General features: G+C 28.8%; 1 protein-coding gene across 1 annotated transcript in view; it reads right to left on the bottom strand.

The window, feature by feature from the left end:
• Window positions 1-10,326: 10,326 nt before the first annotated feature.
• LOC126908079 (putative U5 small nuclear ribonucleoprotein 200 kDa helicase) overlaps window positions 10,327-19,550 on the bottom strand; it is a 41,948-nt gene continuing 32,724 nt past the window's right edge. The window contains exons 23-33 of the mRNA XM_050689930.1: window positions 18,630-18,842; window positions 18,028-18,264; window positions 17,762-17,964; window positions 17,297-17,447; window positions 17,010-17,234; window positions 16,220-16,307; window positions 15,868-16,151; window positions 15,620-15,796; window positions 14,627-14,869; window positions 10,734-10,857; window positions 10,327-10,567 (exon numbers count right to left, since the gene is read on the bottom strand). Of these exons, the coding sequence (XP_050545887.1) occupies window positions 10,452-10,567; window positions 10,734-10,857; window positions 14,627-14,869; window positions 15,620-15,796; window positions 15,868-16,151; window positions 16,220-16,307; window positions 17,010-17,234; window positions 17,297-17,447; window positions 17,762-17,964; window positions 18,028-18,264; window positions 18,630-18,842 (2,061 nt within the window). The 3' untranslated portion in view covers window positions 10,327-10,451. The remainder of the gene's footprint in view (window positions 10,568-10,733; window positions 10,858-14,626; window positions 14,870-15,619; window positions 15,797-15,867; window positions 16,152-16,219; window positions 16,308-17,009; window positions 17,235-17,296; window positions 17,448-17,761; window positions 17,965-18,027; window positions 18,265-18,629; window positions 18,843-19,550) is intronic.

Here is a 19,550-nt window from a genome sequence, read left to right as displayed (position 1 = left end):
TCAGCTATAATTTCATGAGTATTTTTATATAAATTAAGCTCCTACAATAGATTTAAATCGTTGAAAGGAGATAATTCCCCACAAGGAGCAGTGTACCAAAATGTTATGTAAACTTGTAGTACAAAAATATTGAAAGCTTGTAGTGACGATAGTTATTGTGCGGTTAATTTGATTTGTGATCTAAATAAGTAGATTTTCATACTATAGATAATCTTAGCCATCCATCTAGCTCTATGTAAAGCTCCAGGTGCCTGTATATTGTCTCTGGGCTGATATTTTGTCAACTGCTCATTAATAAATTCAACTAGGAACTTTTTTATTGGTTTGAAATGTTTAACAACTTTATCATCCATAATTCCACTTGCGTATTTTTTTTTGTTAATTTTACTCCAGCTGTCTGAAAATCTTTGAAAAACCTGTATTTTCAGACCATTTGAAGGACCCATCAAAGTATTAAACAGTTTTTCAACAATGAGTTCCATGATGTGATGCCGACATGCTAAGCTCAGAAGAACTCTTTTCATTTTTTTTTTCAAGTAGTATACAGGCACCTGTGTTTATTCCACTGTTGCTGGCTGTTGTATCAAAAGACATGGAATGAATTCGTTCAGTCAAATTCCATTCTTCTATTAACTCAAAAACTGAAGTAGATTGAGCTTCTCCAGTTCCATTTGAAATTTTTGGTACACCGAGTAATTTCATAACACTGTCACCTGAAACTATTACAGCAAGTCAACTTTATTTTTTGATGTTAAAGAAGGTAGTAGTTTTCCATCCCAATGTATTGTCAACGGAGTGGTCGGTAAAAATGAAGATTTTAGTTCATTTGCGATATTTTGACGATTTTTTCGACGAGCTTGTCTTGTGTACTATCGATTAAGAGTAAAGTCTTGTACATTGTAACCTAATGATTGCACGGTAGTTGACAAAACATACATAGCGTTTCTGTCACTTACTTTGGTTTTATCTAATGCAGATGCTATTTCAGTAGTGACAATACTAGAAGTTTTTAATGTATTAATAAGTTCAGTAGACTTATTTTGCTTTAATCTTTTGTTTTTAGGTATATATAAATCATCGTCACTTCCACTGCTGCTACTAGATTCTGTTCTTTCAGTATTTAAATCATTAGATTTTGCTTCTCCTTTCGATCGTTCTATCTCTTTTAGTTCTCTGATTATAATTTGTTGCTGTCGCTCATTTTTTTTATCTTCTTTTTTTTAAAGTTTCGTGCTGTTACGTCGCTATTTAGGGGTTTAGCCTAAATGCCCGTCGACAGTATTCTAAGGGACCAACGGGGGATAGCTGGCTAGGCTATATCTACCTTAGGTACTGAAGTTTCCTATTTAATTTATATTTCCTTAGAGGAACTACCAAGGGTCGCACTACAATATATATATATATATATAACACTTTAGGTTAACAACGATATAAATAAATATTTATTAAGCAATTGAAATATTAAATAGATAATACAACCTGCTGGACACCAAGAGATGATATAATCCAACAGGGAGCTGACGGCGACACACACACACACTATAATATACGGGGTAGTGAAGTTAAGTTAATTATCAGACAAAAGTAGTGATCGCGATGATGGTAAAAGGTCAACTGTCGATAGGGATATCTTATTATGGCACATTGCCCGTGAATTGCAAAAGTGTTTGTGTGCAGTCCGCCCTCCTGTTAGTATTGTTGTATGTCACTGTGTTAATTATATATATATATATGTCTATTAAACGGTACAATGATGTTATGGGAGACAAAGATATGGGCACATGCAAATGTAATCGTATCAAAAATCTTCAAAAAATATAAAATGGGCGAAAAATAGCGGAAGACAATAATTATGCTTTACATGTAATATATAATATAATTATTATCAGCTCAGCCTTCCAAAAAATCACACTACGCGAGTTATTTAAACTTATATAAGACATTGGGGATATTGGTTTTCAGATCAAGAAATTGCTAGCTTATTAAATGACTAATTAACGCGATGAAACACGACCACCAAAGACAGAAACGATGACGTTGGAAAAGCAACGGCGTTGTCAATTGCTCACATAGCATTTCATAATGAATTTATTAAAGATCAATTAATTGATAATTATAACATGTCTATTAAAATATCATATTTATTCCAGGAACATTATATTAAATAAATACCTAAAGTAATAGTTACAGTAGGTTAAATTATATATTATAGACTTTTATCGTATCTTTATAAATAGTCTATTAAACGGTACAATGATGTTCTGGGAGACAGAGATATGGTCACATGCAAATGTGATCGTATCAGTGTCAACGAAGCTCATGCAACCACGTCTTCCTTTTTCTCTCTGAGCCAGGAGAAACTGTGTATCGACTTCAATAGTTATAAGAGTTAAAGCATCCTTATGAGCAATGTCAAATAAATTATTGAAGTCATCGACAAATACAGACTCAATCTCCTTTTGATGAGGAGATTTATCGAAGAACTTTTTTTTAAATTCAACCATTTACAATGAATTTTTTTTATTTTGTGAATTATATGACATTCCTTTTGAGTAGGAATTTTAGCTTTTGCCCAAAATGTGCATATTTCTCTTGCTGTGATGGTAGCACTAATTTGAATAGTTTTTTTTTCATGCAAATGCAAATGAAAAAAAAGACAAAGTACTTGCTGGTTAGATGGTAGTTTGCAACCAGTAATTGATTCGAGTGTACCACCAACTAGCCAAACTTCTCGATCCTTTACATAACTTATAGTTTTAGAGCTTGTGCTTGCCATAATATTTTAATTACATATAAAATTACACATATATGAACTAAATAATAAAAAAAATATTCACATCACAGCGCAATTATTTTAATTATCACAAATACAAAAAATTTGAACACAATTATTCAAAAAATATGAACTTAACGAAACACTTATAAAATATTTATAAAAGTGCGGCTATATTATCACGAAGAATTATGTTGACGGTTTAAAATGACAATTTGTACTGCCATACTGCAAATGAGTCGCTAACATCAGTGTATTATCGTCGATAATGAGAGCTGATGAAATCGTGATATCAAAGTTATTTATAAACAAATAATAAAGCTCTGCGCGACCTCTAAACATCAACAAAATTAGATAAAATTTTCAGAACATGTATATTTTACCCAAATAAATATTTTAAAAGGATGGGACAAAAGAAAAATTTAAATAAAATTTTTGTCATATAAAATGTTGTCACCCTAGTGTACGTACAAAATTTTCCGATTTCTCAACATTTCTATGAATTAACTGTATTTTATTTTTTATGTTTTGTTTAAAGCTTATGATTTCTTTTAACACTTTATCCGACATCTTGATATTAACTAAACATGTATCAGTATAAGTCGTCTTTTTATACTCACGTCATTTTTATGAACACATCGACATCGACCATTGTTGAGGTCATCATCTTTGACTAATCATCACATTATCGACTGATAGAGTATGTTTCTATTTCTCAAAAAACATTATTAGCGCACGTTATTACTCGTCAAACAAATGAGTATAAATTATGAAAAACTCAAAAAACCTTTACAGTTATATATTGAAAATGGTGCGAACAAGACGTGCGACGAAGCGAAGTGTAGGACTCGCTATTGTTAATTAATCGATTGCCCATTGAAATGCATGTTCCAGGGTATCAGTATTGCGGACCAGGCACAAAACTTAAAAGACTAGCACGTGGTGATCCTGGAATAAATAAACTCGATGCAGCGTGTCGTGAACATGATATTGCGTATGCAAAAACAAATGATTTATCGGAACGGCATTTGGCTGATTACGAGTTAGAAAAACGTGCTTGGGACCGCGTAAAAGCGAACGATAGTTTATTTGGAGAAAAGGCTGTTGCGTATGTTGTTACAAATACCATGAAAGCTAAAAGAAAGATTGGAATGGGTTTGGTGGTGTACTACGAGTTGGACGTAAAGCTATGCGTAATTCAAAAGATATTAACAGTGCGACAAACTTTGTGTTGCTGTAAAGGGAAAACAAAAATTTAAAACACCTCGCACTATCAAAGTACCTAAATTTGATGGTGTGATGCCACTCATTCCTATTTTTGCTGAACTTTCAACTTTAGGATCGTTGGCTGGTATCGAGTATTGTAAGAGCTGCACACGAAGTCAGAAAAAACGTTAATTTGAATAAACCAGTGAAAATCGGTAATGCATTATACATGCATCCATATGCTGGGAAAAAGAAGAGTGGTGGATTCTATTTGAAACATAAAAAAAAACTAGCATTGACACTACCCAAGCGACGTGCACTCAGCGATTTAGATATTATAAAATGAGTCATTCGGGGTCAGTCATTTCCGCGGTGTCTTTTCGAGAGATAAGTTGTCTGTCAAGCCTAAAATATACGAGAGTGCAGTTGTTAATTTGGATATTGACCGTGGAAAAGGAACGCATTGGGTAGCGTATTTCAAAAAAAGCAAGGACATGGTGTATTTTGACTCTTTTGGAAATTTACCTCCTCCACTAGAACTTGAAAATTATTTCGCCGGATTGCGCGTGAAATACAATTATAATCAGAAACAAAAATATAACACAAATGTTAGTGGTCAGCTGTGTTTAAAATTTTTAAAATCACAATGCTCAAATCGTTGACCCTTACGCTGCATGGCACAACGTCGGAAGTCATATCTAGTTTTTTTCCACCGATAGAATTCACTGGATCACCAGAGGTTGCGTTGTTGGGATTTTACGGATGTAATTCAATACCAAATATTGACAAGTCAAACAATACATTCACTTGGATAAATATAAATAACGAGCTTCTTGAAAATAACATAGAAATTAAAGTGCCTGAAAGCACTTATGAACTTGAAGACATTAGTAATTATCTAGAAGAACGTCTTCAGTCGTATAAAATCTCATTCATGTTGAAGGTTAATAAAAATAATTAAAAATCAGAATTAAAGGCTTTCATCGAAAAATACTCGACGCAAATAAAATACATATATCGGATCAAGTTGCTAACATAAATAATTTAACTAGTATAAAAATAAATTCTAACGCTGTTTATGGCGCATTTGACAACGGACTTCCTAGTCATACGGTTCACAAGTTTAATCCAGGAGTGGCAGCTGGTTACCGTATTGTTGAAAATCCTAAAAATTTCATATACTATCCATTAATATCCAACTATACTTTATAACTGAGAAAATAATAGATCAAGACGATAAAGCAATTAAATTTTGAGGTGAACCTGTTACCATACGTCTACATATACGCGATGGCTCTTCGATTTAATAAAACCAAGAGTAATATTAAAAATCCAATCATTAAAAACCCAGCACAGGGGGGTCGCGGCACAGTGGTGCCGTGGTTAGTTGGATCACGTATAATGATATCTGATAGTGATTAAAATCACTATCAAAAATAAACGCTTCGATGCAAATCTTTAGATTGTGTTTAATTAAAAAAAAATTGGTGTATTATTCTAAAAGCTACATGATCTGCTAGCTCCTTATTAATATCTTGATTAAGATAAAGTATGTCGAATGAAAAAGGGAATATTAAAAAATATTATTTCTCATAAAAAAATTGTGTTGATCCATATATTTTTCAAAAAGTTATAGCATAATAAAGTTAAAAATGTAAAATATAAAATCAAGAAATTTCACACAAAAATAGCATTCCATAGCCATTTTCACCACGAAGACGAAGTTCAGAGGTCAAATTTTTTTTTTGATAATAAAGTATATTACATTAGCTTCAATTAAAGATATATATAAAAGTGTCAGACTTTCCGGAACACTTCCAAAAGTTAAGTTGAAAATGTTCTAATTTCTATATGCATTTTTTATATTTGAAGCTCCCCCGTATATAGTGAAATAGTCTGATTTAAAAAAAAAGTATGTCCAATGAAAGATGTATATAAATACTACTTCTCATGAAAAAATTGTATTGATCCATACATTTTTTAAAAAGTTATAGCACTTTAAAGTAAAAAATGTAAATTATAAAATCGAAAATTTTCACACAAAAATAGCATTCGGTAGCCGTTTTCACCATGAAGACAAGTCCAGAGGTCAAATTTTTTTTTTTCAAATTAAAGTATATTACATTAGCTTTAATTTAAGATATATATAAAAGTGTCAGACCTTCCGGAACATTTTCAAAAGTTATGTTGAAAAAGTAAATTTTTTGTGAAAAAGTTGTCATTTTAAATCCCCCCCTGTGGGCAGGTTAAGTGTCAGATTTACAAAAAAAATATACCAAATGATAAGTAAAGACATCAAGCATCTATATAAAAAAAAATTATATTGATATGTTCATTTTTGAAAAAGTTAGAGCATTATTAAGTTAAAAATATAAAAAAAAATTATTTTACAAAAATCGTAATTTTTTATTAACTTTGATGTCAACTTTCACCACGAAGACAAGTCCAGAGGTCAAATTTTTTTTTTTCAAATTAAAGTATATTACATAAGCTTTAATTTAAGATATATATAAAAGTGTCAGACCTTCCGGAACACTTTCAAAAGTTAAGTTGAAAAAGTTCTACTTTCTATATGCATTTTTTATATTTGAAGCCCCCCCATATATAGGGAAATAGTCTGATTTAAAAAAAAAGTATATCCAATGAAAGATGTATATAAATACTACTTCTCATGAAAAAATTGTATTGATCCATACATTTTTTAAAAAGTTATAGCACTGTAAAGTAAAAAATGTAAATTATAAAATCAAGAATTTTCACACGAAAATAGCATTGGGTAGCCATTTTCGCCGTGAAGACAAGTCCAGAGGTCAAATTTTTTTTTTTTTTAATTATAGTATATTACATAAGCTTTAATTTAAGATATATATAAAAGTGTCAGACCTTCCGGAACATTTTCAAAAGTTAATTTTTTGTGAAAAATTTGTCATTTAAATCCCCCTCTGTGGGCAGATAAAGGGTCAAATTTACAAAAAAAATATACCAAATGATAGGTAAAGACATCAAGCATCTATATAAAAAAAAATTATATTGATATGTTCATTTTTGAAAAAGTTACGACAGTTTTTAGTAAAAAAAATTGAAAAAATTTCGAAAATAAGCGATTTTTAAATTTGTAATTTTTTTGGAGGTTTCCCCCATTTATGGTGAACAAGGGTAATTTTTTCAATTTTTGAGGGTAATGTCTTCGACTAGATACGATTTGTGATCTTTTGACGTATCATTGAAAGAAATCGGTTCGGTGAGAGCTGAGAAAAAGTGGTAAAAGACACAAAAAAAAAAATAATAAAATAAACACATCGTAGTAAAACCAATACCTTCTCAGCTTCGCATTGAAGCTAATAACGACTAGTTGAAGAGATACAACATGAAAACCTTGACATTCTTTCTGCTTTGGGTTATACAATTAACAATGGATATTTTAGAAGTAATGGAAACACTATACAATGAAGACCGCATAGTGAAATTGGATTATTTTTCCTACCAACCGTTTTCTGTTAGCGCACTATCGAATAATAATGATATACGAATATGTATTCAACATCAAGATGTTTACACCCTTCCATCTGATTCCTATCTCTTGATAGATGAAGAACTCTCGGGAGTTCCTGCCGGTTCAGATGTACAATTGGTTAACAATTGTCTAGCTCACTGCTTCATTGAAATACGATATTTATTGAACTCAATAGAAATAGATAGATCGCGTTTGCCTGGGATAATGTCTACAATAAAAGGATACGTCACGTTTTCACTGAATGATCATACACGGTTTGAAAATGCTGGCCGGAGTGTTGTAACTGCAAATACGAGTATGAAATTTTAAGTATGCATACCTCTAAGGTTATTATTAGGATTTGCCGAGAATCATAAAAAAAGTCATCATTATTGTCGTCAAGACTTAATATTGCAACGTACTAGTACAGATTTAAACTGTATTTAGTCGACAAATGAAAATTTATCTAGTTGTAAAATTATTTTGACTTATGTTATATGGAAAGATCCACATGTAAGTGTGTCGGATGCCATGAGGTTAGACACGCTCAAAATCCTGGAAACCTCAAGACCGCTTCAAATAGCATTTCGAAGTTGGGATCTGTATGAATATCCCGGACTACCAAATAGTAAAAGACATCTAAGAACGGATTTAAACGCACTAAATTACTTTTTGTTTTATTGTACATAGCTTTTGAATACTTTGTATTTCTTCACCAAAGTAACACTTCTGAATAACTTTTATTATGCATGGTAGTCGCCTTATCAATTTCATCCGCCTGCACAGGTCCGTACTGATACTTTACTTTACGTGTTTTAGCCAACGCATTATTCACAAACCGATAACAATATGCTTAAACGCGTTGCAATTTTGTTAATGACGAATAATTATTTAAAATTGACAAGTCATGACTAACCGCTGACACCAACACTTGCGTTGTTGCGCGCTCTTCTGTCGATATTTCTATTTGACGATCTTCGTCAAAAGTTGACCTGGGCCACTCAGAACTTTTCTTAACTAACCAACTCCACCATATTATTAAATTCTTTAATTGAAGTGGGCAAATGCCACGTGAGACCACATCCGCCAGGTTGTCAGCAGTACGCACGTGATGCCATTGTGCAATGGATGTGAGCTCGTGTATTTCTCCTACTCTGTGGGCCACAAACGTTTTCCACCTAGTTGACAGCGATGCTATCCATGAAAGTACCACTGTAGAATCGAACCAATAAAAATAATTAGAAATATTTAATCGTAAACTGCGCCCATACTTATTTGCTAAACGTACTAATAACACGGCTGCTAACAGTTCGAGTCACGGCAGTGACACAGTTTTGAGTGGGGCGACGCGAGACTTGGAACAAATTAAATTTACCAAACACTGACCATCGTTTTGTACTACCCGTAAGTACAAGCATACACCGTATGCCGTAAGTGACGCATCCGCGAACCCGTGTACTTCAATCTCGCTTATACTGCCGTCACCGACTACTTGCCTTGGTATTACTAATGTGTTTATTACACATAATTTTTCACGGCTTTCTTTCCACTCGCGTTCTATATTTTTGGGTATCTTATTATCCCATCCGATTTTTAATTGCCATAACTTTTGAATTAAAATTTTAAATCTAATGACTACTGGATTTATTAGTCCCAACGGATCGAAAATTGCCGCTATTTCAGCCAGACTAGAACGCTTTGTAATTGAAACATCTTTATTGTATTCTTTTATCATGTACTGATATGAATCATTGTTTTTGTTCCAGTACATACCTAATATTTTGGTTACTATATTTTCTGGTACTGTAGTACTATCATGTTGATTTCTAGAATACTCTAAACTAGTCGGTAATATACTAGGTTCGTTGCTAGCCCACTTACTCAATTCAAAACCCGTTTCACCCAAAACGGTAATTAATCCCCCCCGTACACTTCCTCCACAAAAATGGAAGGAGGGTGAGTGGGTGAGGCGCGGTGCCCACTTCTCTCTATATTACCCTACTTATATATTATATAATTTTTATAATTCTTTTCAAATTATTATTGATTTTTATTTTTAATATGTTAAAAGTAATTACTTTGAATCTACTTTTTTTTGCCCTTTTAAGTGAAAGTTTATAATAAAAAAAATGAATTTATTACGATAACTTTTAGTTCAACTTACAAGTTTCAAATTGACATAATTATATAGAAAAAAATGGTATTGTTAAGATTAATAAGCATTCAGGAAATTTTATAATTACTATTTACAGTAAATTTATTATTAAAGCTTGATTTTGATGCATTTTTATTGTGATAGATCACTTAAATAGAAATCATAGTAATCATTTCTAATTAACTTTTGGCGTTTAATAAGATTCTTATTGAAATATGCAGAACTTAATTAATTTTAATGATTTACTTTAACTAAAAGAACCAATAAAAAAAAAAGTTCTTAAAAAGATTTACTTAATTAAGCGTATTATAAAATTTGATTATAATTTTAAAAATCCATCGTTAAATTCAGTTGAAACTAAAAATCATTTTTCTATTTAGATTTTTTATAATTTTGAAACCCCTACTTTGGGCATTTGAAGGATCAGATTCACAAAAAGAATATACCAAATAATCGTTAAATATCTAATGTATCTATTAAAAAAAAAAATTCTGTTAATCTTTTTTTAAAAAAGAGAAAAAATAGTGAGACACACACACACACACACACACACAAAAATAAAATAAAAACATCATGGTAAAATTAATACCTTCTCAGTTTCGCATAGAAGCTAAAATATGAGATTATCATTAAGATAATACTTATTACAAAATAATATTTTCAAAAGCACGGGAATAATTATTAAGAAGACCTTCAATGTACATCTAGGTATAAAACATTTTTAGTATAATTGCAAGTTGTTCTTATTAAAATACAAATAAAACCAATTTTTTAACAAAAAGAATATTGTTAAGTTGCTTGAGATGTATTTTTAAATTATATTATTATTCGGATTCACTTCCAGCAGATTCATAATCACCAACTTCAATGTTCATTTTGTATTCTTGATCACAACCCATGTATGCATCACTCATAAAATATAATGTATATGAATAGTTACCTATCATAAAATAAACATTTTAGAGTTATAAATACTAATCATAATAGAATTATACATTATTAAACATTTTTCTCAATATATCATATTTTTTTAATTTATTAAGGCCTGAAAAGAAGAAAAGTTTGAAAAACTTGCCCTTTATAAAATAATTTTTTTTGTTATTTACCAGGATTTGGTGCAACAAAATCTAATTTCACTTTTGCTTTTTGTTGTAATGTTAATCTTTTAATAGATAACAAAGAATTTGTTTTTGGGTCACCAATAACTAACCACCAACCTTCTTCACGTTTCTGAAAGAGAATAAAATTTTAATGGTTTAATAAAATTATAGTTATTAAAATAAAGTCATAAGGCATGGTAGATTGTTAAATTAAATCAGTAAAATAGGATGGAATTTGTGTTTTTGAATGATATTCATGAAAATGTAGGCATTTTTTTTTATTTAACATATGATTACTTTAAAAGTTTTTGAGTATAATTATACAAAAACGTTAATTCTACAAATTTTATAGATTAAATTTCAGGTCTTGTTTATTATTTATGGGGTACATTTTTAAAATTAATTAAAGGTTTTGAATAAGCTTAAGTAAAAGAAAGCTATTTATGTATCTCTCATATTTCTTAATAATGCTTTGAAAGATTTATTACAAATAAAAAATGTATGGGGTGTGGCAGACAGCTTCTATTAGATTTTTCATCTTCTCTCATGCCAAATTCATGACCTTTTTTTTAACTTAATAGTATACTATGTAAGCTTTGATGATGTGGGAGATCGTGTTAAGTGGACGTTTAAGATAAGGGGGCCGACCTTAAGTAGTTAGGATAAAGGTGAGGTAATAGAAGGAGTTTATTACATAAACTTCAATTTAATATGTTCATTTTCAAAAAAATTGAAAACTTTAACCTCAATATGCATATTTCCATTTTTAATCTCCTTATAAAAGTAGTAAACATTTTTTTTAAATTTATTTATTTTTAAAAAAGTAATAGATATGTTTAATAATAAAAATAAATAAATATTGACATTTGTGACTGATTGGGTTGTTCATAATTTCATAAAATTACTACAAATAAAAATTGATAAGCAAAAATAAAACATTTTAAACTCAATAACTGTTTTAACATAACAATAAAATATTAAATATCGCTAAAATAGAAGAGGGCTATTAAAATCTCAGGAAGACTAAATTCACCCCTGAATGTACCTGGATTCAACTCTAGTTGTAATACTTTCTCTATTGAAATATTTTATTGTAAAAATTTAGGTCAGATTTGGTAGTTACAAACCCTTATTTTTGAGATTCAACCATAATTTAAATTTTATAATCAAACTCTAATCGAACATTAAATTAAACTATTTTTAGATAAATATTTTTTATCTCTCTACAACAAATTCGACGTAATATTTGATTAAACTATATCGATTTTTGAGTAAATTTATAACAAAAAAGTTAGGTTTGGTTCGAAAATCGTACTTTTTGAATATTATTAGTCATAATGCTTATTCTAGACAATGATATATTTCGAAATTCTTAAAATTTTTAAATGGTGTAAAGCACAAAAAAAAAAGAGACATTTTTAAATATTTAATTATGGTATTAAATAAATGTATAAAACTGAGTACAACAATTAAAACTATTTGGTTTTGATTCTATTATAAAGATACTGTTTTAAAATTGTTTAAAATTTTGAATATACAATTATTTTTATAGCAATAAAAAACAGTGTGTTACAAGACACGCGGATGAAGTGAAACTATTTTCTGAGTCATTTATTTGATAAAATATTAGATTTGTATGGAAAATAAAAAAATATACCTAAAATTTTTATTTTCAATTGAAATTAATTTTATTTATTATTATTATTATTATTTTTCTTAATTTTCGAGGTTCTACTTTAAGGCCTTACTTGTTTTCTATAATGATGGATAAAACTACTACAAAAGTACAAAGAGAGGTGCCGTAGTGTATGTTGTTCGCTGACAATATAGTGTTAATAGGAAAGAAATTAATCAAAACCTAGAGGTGTGGAGATCAGCTCTTGAAAGAAAGAGATTAAGAATAAGTAGGAGTAAGACAGAATATATAGAATACAAGAGTGACAAAGGAGAACACGATGTAGGTGAATAGAGGAGATCAGTGACAATTGGAGGGGACATGATAGGAGAGGTAGAAAGTTATAAGTATTTAGGATCAGTTGAAAAAAAAAGCGGTGGTATTAACTAGGATGTAAGACACAGATGTTAAGAACCCCAGAATATTATTTTATAATTGAGTAGAGTATAGAATACATGGTCGTCGGACACAGGTATGTGCTGACCAAGGGATTTAGGGCAACCATGGACAAAGGACTCCCACTGTAGATCCCCTACAGTCAGTCTTGGTTGGGTATGTAAAAGTGAAGCTACAAATAGTATTCTAAGTCTAAGCCGGTTAATTCTAAATTTTATTCTAAGTCTATATACTAAAGCTGTATTCTATTTCGTGTCATTTATTATATATTCAATGTTATTTTATTCTATGAATGTGTTGAAACTTTCATGGATTGTCATATTATTTGAAAAGCTTGAGGATTTATCCATGTTTGCAGTTGATTGCTGACATTTCAGACTCATTGCAGAGTCTGAAATGTCAGCAATCAACTGCAAACATGGATAAATCCTCAAGCTTTTCAAATAATATTTTATTCTATTTTAATCAATCACTATAAAATTGATCATTAATAAATAAACCCTATTCAATTCTACTTTTTTACCAATAAATCCATCTTCTCCACGCAGTCCCACATTACACAGGATTAAGTGTGGGTGGTTAAAGTGGAGAGAAGCGTCTGGTGTGTTATTTGATAAAAGAATTCCAATAACGCTGAATGGTGAATTCTATAAGAATGTAATGAGATCAGCTATGATGTATGGTTTGGAGGTTGACAAAACAATAGAGTATAGTATGAGTGTAGCAGATATGAGAACGCTTAGATGGATGAGAGGAGTGACTAGAAACGATAGAATAAGGAACGAGCATATAAGAGGGAGTATAAGTGTAGCGTCTATCGTAGATAAGATGAGAGAAAATAGACTTAGATGGTTTGGTCATGTTATGTTGAGAGAAGAATCGGAAGCTGTAAGAACAGTTATATAAATGAATGTTATAGGAAGACCAAAAAGGAGATGGAGAGATGTCAATGAATGTGATATGTGGACGGTTGATGTAAAAGTAGGATAAAGGTGGCCGACCCCAAGTAGTTGGAATTAAGGCGAGGAAAAAGAAGAAAGAATATATATTTTGTAATATTGATATGACCACGGGGGAATGATAACAGGTCTTATAATGTAATTCACATTAAAAATCATGTGAGAAAGAGATGCTGAAAAGATATGAACAAGCACCTTTGCTTGTTCTATATACACCTTTGTTATATAGATGAATTTTACTACCAGACAAAACGCAACTGCACATTTGTTGTTCATATCCCAATATACTAAACGCACGTACTAAGGAGACCCAGGAACATGCATGATAAAAAAATAATGAATTTTCATAAAAAATGTTTTTGAGGAGAAAAATTCAATTTTAAGAAAAAGATTATGCAATTCAAGTAGCTTTGTTGGCATTATTAACAACAGCCAGGGGCAAGTGCCTCCTTATTCTGTAGACAATCCACTTGACATTTTCGTATATAGATAGATAACAGCAATGTGTGACTAAGAAATTCAGTACCAGGCTAACAAATAATTGAACATTGTATGACAACAAAACAAGGAATGTTCTATGATAATCGTAAATTCTCATAGATGATCAAAATGATTGTAGATTTTTTCATTATAATTCATATATCATAATAAATTTTGTATAAAAATTTAATTCATGATTAACAGTATTCTTAAGTAGAAACATGACTCTTAATAATATATTTAAAGTATATAATATTATTTTAAAAGTCATTAACTCAATTGATTTGAAGTTAGATATGAAAATAATAATAGTAGTAGTAATAATCATAATAATAAAATATATAGCTTTTTTGCTTTGCATCAATTTAAAAATTAAATTAAATACTTACTTGAGGGAAAAATGGGGCAATAACAGGTCCAACAACTTCGTCCTCTCTTTCTAAATTAACTGTAATATTTACACTGGATCCAGCAGTTACACGGTTTTTGTTAGAAACTTCATAACTTAATTCAATATTAGGATAACGATTACAAAACTTGGCGACCTCAGCCATTTCATTATCATTTAGTTGCAATAATTTAGAGCGATCTTCATCTTCTAATTCCATTATGTCAAATACAGTTTCAATACCCTTTAAGTTTAAGAATATTGTATCAATGTGTTAGTAGTTATTTCGTAGAGTTAAGAAAATAATAGATATATTAGATATAACAATTTAATTTTAAACATTACTTTTAAAAGTTGAAACTTAATTAATTGTAAGATGATCATAGTTATTAGTAATAAATAATTTTATTATTTTTAAACATCATCTAATTGTTTTCAGTTTATATGTTAACAATAACTTTGTATTCATTATGAACTATTAATTTTTTTGTATTAATTTTTTTGTATTGAGTTTTGTCCGTTAATTATAAATAAATTTATTTAGTATCATAACATAAATAAATAACAAAGTTTGATATTTTGCTCACAGAACCAAAAGGATTAGATATAAACTAACATGATAACATAAATTAATGTACAGATATAAGAATGGAAAATTTTTTTAAATTCGCTTCCTATGATACAAGGCTCTACAATCTTTTTTTAACCATAGCTGTAGTAATTTTTTAAAAATGGATTATCCATATTTATTCCTAGTCATTTATTTAAACAAAAAAAGATGCAAAATACTTGAAAAATAAAATTGAAAACTTGATTTACTAGCATAATAAAAAACTGATTTTGACAATTTAAATACAACTTGGCCATTTTATTTTAAAATATCTATCAAATTAATTATATGTACCGTTAAGCATTAAGAATTTATATGAAAATATCAGCTACATTTCTTTTTAATTATAATTCATATTCAATTTTGATATTGAAAAATACTAACTTTTTCGGTACATCTCTTAATTATATCTGAAGTAAAATGAGGTAATTGTTTAAGATATGAATCTTTTGCCCACATTGCTTGAGTAATCATTTGTGCCAACTCCATAGCTGCGACAGCAGGTGATAACCAACCATTAGAACTTAACACATCAACACAAGCTTGAATTAAACGTATGGCCTAAAATTTATTTCAAAAACTTAGTAACATGGAACAGTAGAAATTTTTAAAAAAAAATTTTTTAAAATAACTTTTGCTAAAATGACTTCAGTATCTCCTTGAAGTTCAGCACCAAGTTGTAACCGTGATAAATGAGCTTGAAGAAGTAAATTGACTTTTACATGAGGATCATTATAGCGAACCGAAGTTTGTCCAGATGAGGGTTGCAGTTTATTAGGCAAACGTTGTGCAAGACTTTTTAATAGGGTATCTTCACGGTGCCTAACAGGAATTTTTTCATATTCAGCAGCAGAACTAATAATTTCTAATAAGCCGCGAATTTTAGTTTTATTATTTAAGGACAATGAAAACAATTCTAAAAAAAATAAAATTACACAATAATATTTAAAAAACATAGATTTTATCATTTTAAATTTTAATTACCAATAGTTGTGTAGTTTATATAATAATAAGCTGCAATCATACCCAAATTCAATGGTATACAATCTATTTCATCTTCAACACTAATGCACTTTAAAATTAAAATTACAGATTAGTCTTGTATGTATATATAAATATAATGAGAACGCAAGTTTTATTTTATTTTTTAAAAATAACAATGTCAACAAATAAAATATATTTAAGGTTTTATAAAATTTACAATATCCCCCTTCTATAATGAATACTCTATTGCCATAAAAATATATGCTAGCTGTAGAAAACTTACAAATTATTATTATTATTTAATTATTTATTTTTGAGTCTATTAGTGTTACTTCTTTACTTTGATAAGTTAATTATTGAATGATCAGAATTTAAACTTTGTGATATTGTAAAATAAATTTTTTTAATAAGTGAATCTGTTTTATTTGATATAATAATTAAAAATATAGTAATAATTATTTTATGTACAAACAAGACAAGTCAACAAATGCAACTATAACAAAAATATATGCACATATGAATGCTTTAACAGTCGATACTATAATCTAATCAATAATCTTAATACTATTTACCATAATAATTACTTTTTAACTAAGATTAGCTATATACACCATACTATTTTAATAAACCTTTATATTGCTTTAATATATAAATTAATATATTAATGGTGACTTAACACATTTTTCATCTTAATAATAAAATTGTATAAAACAATTTCGGTATTAAAAAATTGATTTATGTTTAGCCTTGTCTTTATTAAACAGAATATTAAATTTTATATAAAATTTACCTTCGACTGATATAAATCATTAAGTGTTGTTTCAACTAGCTCTGACAAATAGTCTGACAAATGTCTATGAGATACACCTTGTAAATTATAATAATTTGGATTCTGGGTAAGTCTTCTGTATAGAAATGTCCAGGTCATATAATCTACAGCATCCTGTTTATTTTCAATAGTTTTAGTAACAATTTCTGCATTGAAATGATCATGAAGTCTATGATCTAGATGACTCTATAATTGATTAATAATAATTTTAACAAAAATGAATCAAAAATAAATAAAATTAATTATACTTCAACAGGTAATGGCTCATTCAAAAATTTTTTAAAAAAATCTTTTTTTGATGATTGACACATTAAAACACATTTTGAATCATCATCATCCAGTGGTCTATTAGCTCTACCTACCATTTGAATGGCATCAGTTATAGGATAATCTTCATATCTAAAAAATATTTCATAAAGCCATTATTGATAGATTAAATAAATATTTTTTAATTTTAAATAAAAAGTATTTAATTTTAATTTTTGAAAATTTTAATATTGAAAGTTCTTTTTTTTACTCAACATCCATAATTAAAAGAAAGCACAGACGTCTTTTGCTTACACCTCATAAGACACAGCAATGCAAAGCAACAGAATTTAATACATTATTATTATTATATAGTCTAAGACATTTTAAATCACATTATTTGGGTTGGGAAGTTAAAAATTAAAATATAGTTTTTTATTAATATATTTGATCATTATATAACTAACGTATGGGTTTTTCCATCATAGAATTGAGTATCCATGATTATAACTAAATGAGAAGTAATGCTTAAAGCCCAGCATAAACTTCTTGTAACAACTACAACTTGAATCGCTCCAGTGAAGAAAAGTTGTTGAACCCAACGTTGATCTTGAACACTAACTCCTTCATGTAAATATGCAACACCTTGCAATAATGTTTCTTTTAAAGTCTACAATATAATATAGAATAGTAATTTTTTATAAATAATTTATACATTAATTTTTAAAATTACTTTATCTGTAATTTTTTCAACAAATGGTTTTATATCATCTTCTTCAGCATGTATAAAACGATTAGGTTGATTATCAGCTGCAGTATAGGTTAATAATTCTATAGCGGTAAGTCGAGCTTGTTTTCTTGATGGAACGAAAATAATAACCGGTTTCTCTATGCTATACTTCAAAATAGCATTGTAAGTTGGTTTACCCATAGCTACTAACCTAGTAGCATTATGTGTAATGTTATATCCCTAACAAATAATTTAAAAATTATTTGATATAAAACATAAATAATAATAATAATATGCTATTAAAAAATGAACAAAAATAGTTCAATATACAATGATACTACCACTTTTAATTAACTTAATTTTTTTTAGGACAATGTTTTAGGATAAAATAAAAATTTTAAAAACTCAGATTATTTTTCAGGAAAATCCAGTCAAATCTAAACAACTTTATTGATAAGATCATAAAAAATAAAATTTATATAAAACTAGCAGTTATTGATGAATGTCCTATACTCAGACATTTTTTTTATAAATTATATGAATTAAGGACTTGCATTTATTACACTTTCTTTTTAGTTTTATAATATATTAAAAATATATATTACTTGCACATGAAGTTCTAAAGGAACAGGTCTAACACTAGGGTGGAAGTTGAATGTAGTTGTGGCTGGAGCACCTAACCATAAAGCCACATCCCTGGCATCAGTAAGTGGTGCTGAAAGAGCAACTACCCTCATTTGCTTTTCTGTTTGTGAGGCAATGTACCGCATTCTAGAACACACAACTTCTAAAACTGGACCATCTTCACCACCAATTAACTAAAAAGTAAATTTAATTTCAATACAGAAGAAAATATGACAAATTAAAAATTTCACTTCTAAAAATAATTTAAAAAAAAGTTTAATATATATGATTTTGTAGCCTTTTAGATAAACAAAATAATTTTTTTATAAGTGTTATCATAAATTATATTAATATTGTATAACTCTTAATCAAATTTATATTGCACTTGAAAAGGAACATTCACCAATACTCTCTTCACCATTATTTCAGAGCTAATAAATTGTAGTGTCAAAAAGTGTAATTTTAAATGTTATTTTAAGTGTTTCAAAGTACTGATTTTAGAGCTTCAATAAAAAAAAACTATACATATGTTATAATGTAATTTAAATATAACTTATAGTTTGGAAAATAATGCTCATAATAATTTGATATTGTGTGACCTCTCACTCACTGATTTTATTTAGCTACTCAGGCATAAAATTAGAATCACTATTACTCTTTAAATTGTATGCTATTTTTTTTTAATTGTTACCTAGTATTGATTTTTATCATGATCTATTAGCTATGTTAAAGAATAAGTTACTCTGTACTTAAAGTTTTGTCATAAGTTTTAAATTTTCAAATTGTATTGTTTATATAAATTATTTCTACCTATTTTATAATAATATATATTTTCACTACTGTTTGGTTTTTTGGGTGTTACTTTATCGATAAATATGCACTAAAAAAATTAAAAAACTGAA

The sequence above is a fragment of the Daktulosphaira vitifoliae genome, unplaced genomic scaffold, assembly GCF_025091365.1.
Source record: "Daktulosphaira vitifoliae isolate Bord-2020 unplaced genomic scaffold, ASM2509136v1 Scaffold_5, whole genome shotgun sequence".
NCBI lineage: Eukaryota > Metazoa > Arthropoda > Insecta > Hemiptera > Phylloxeridae > Daktulosphaira > Daktulosphaira vitifoliae.
This window is presented reverse-complemented; position numbering and strand designations above follow the sequence as displayed.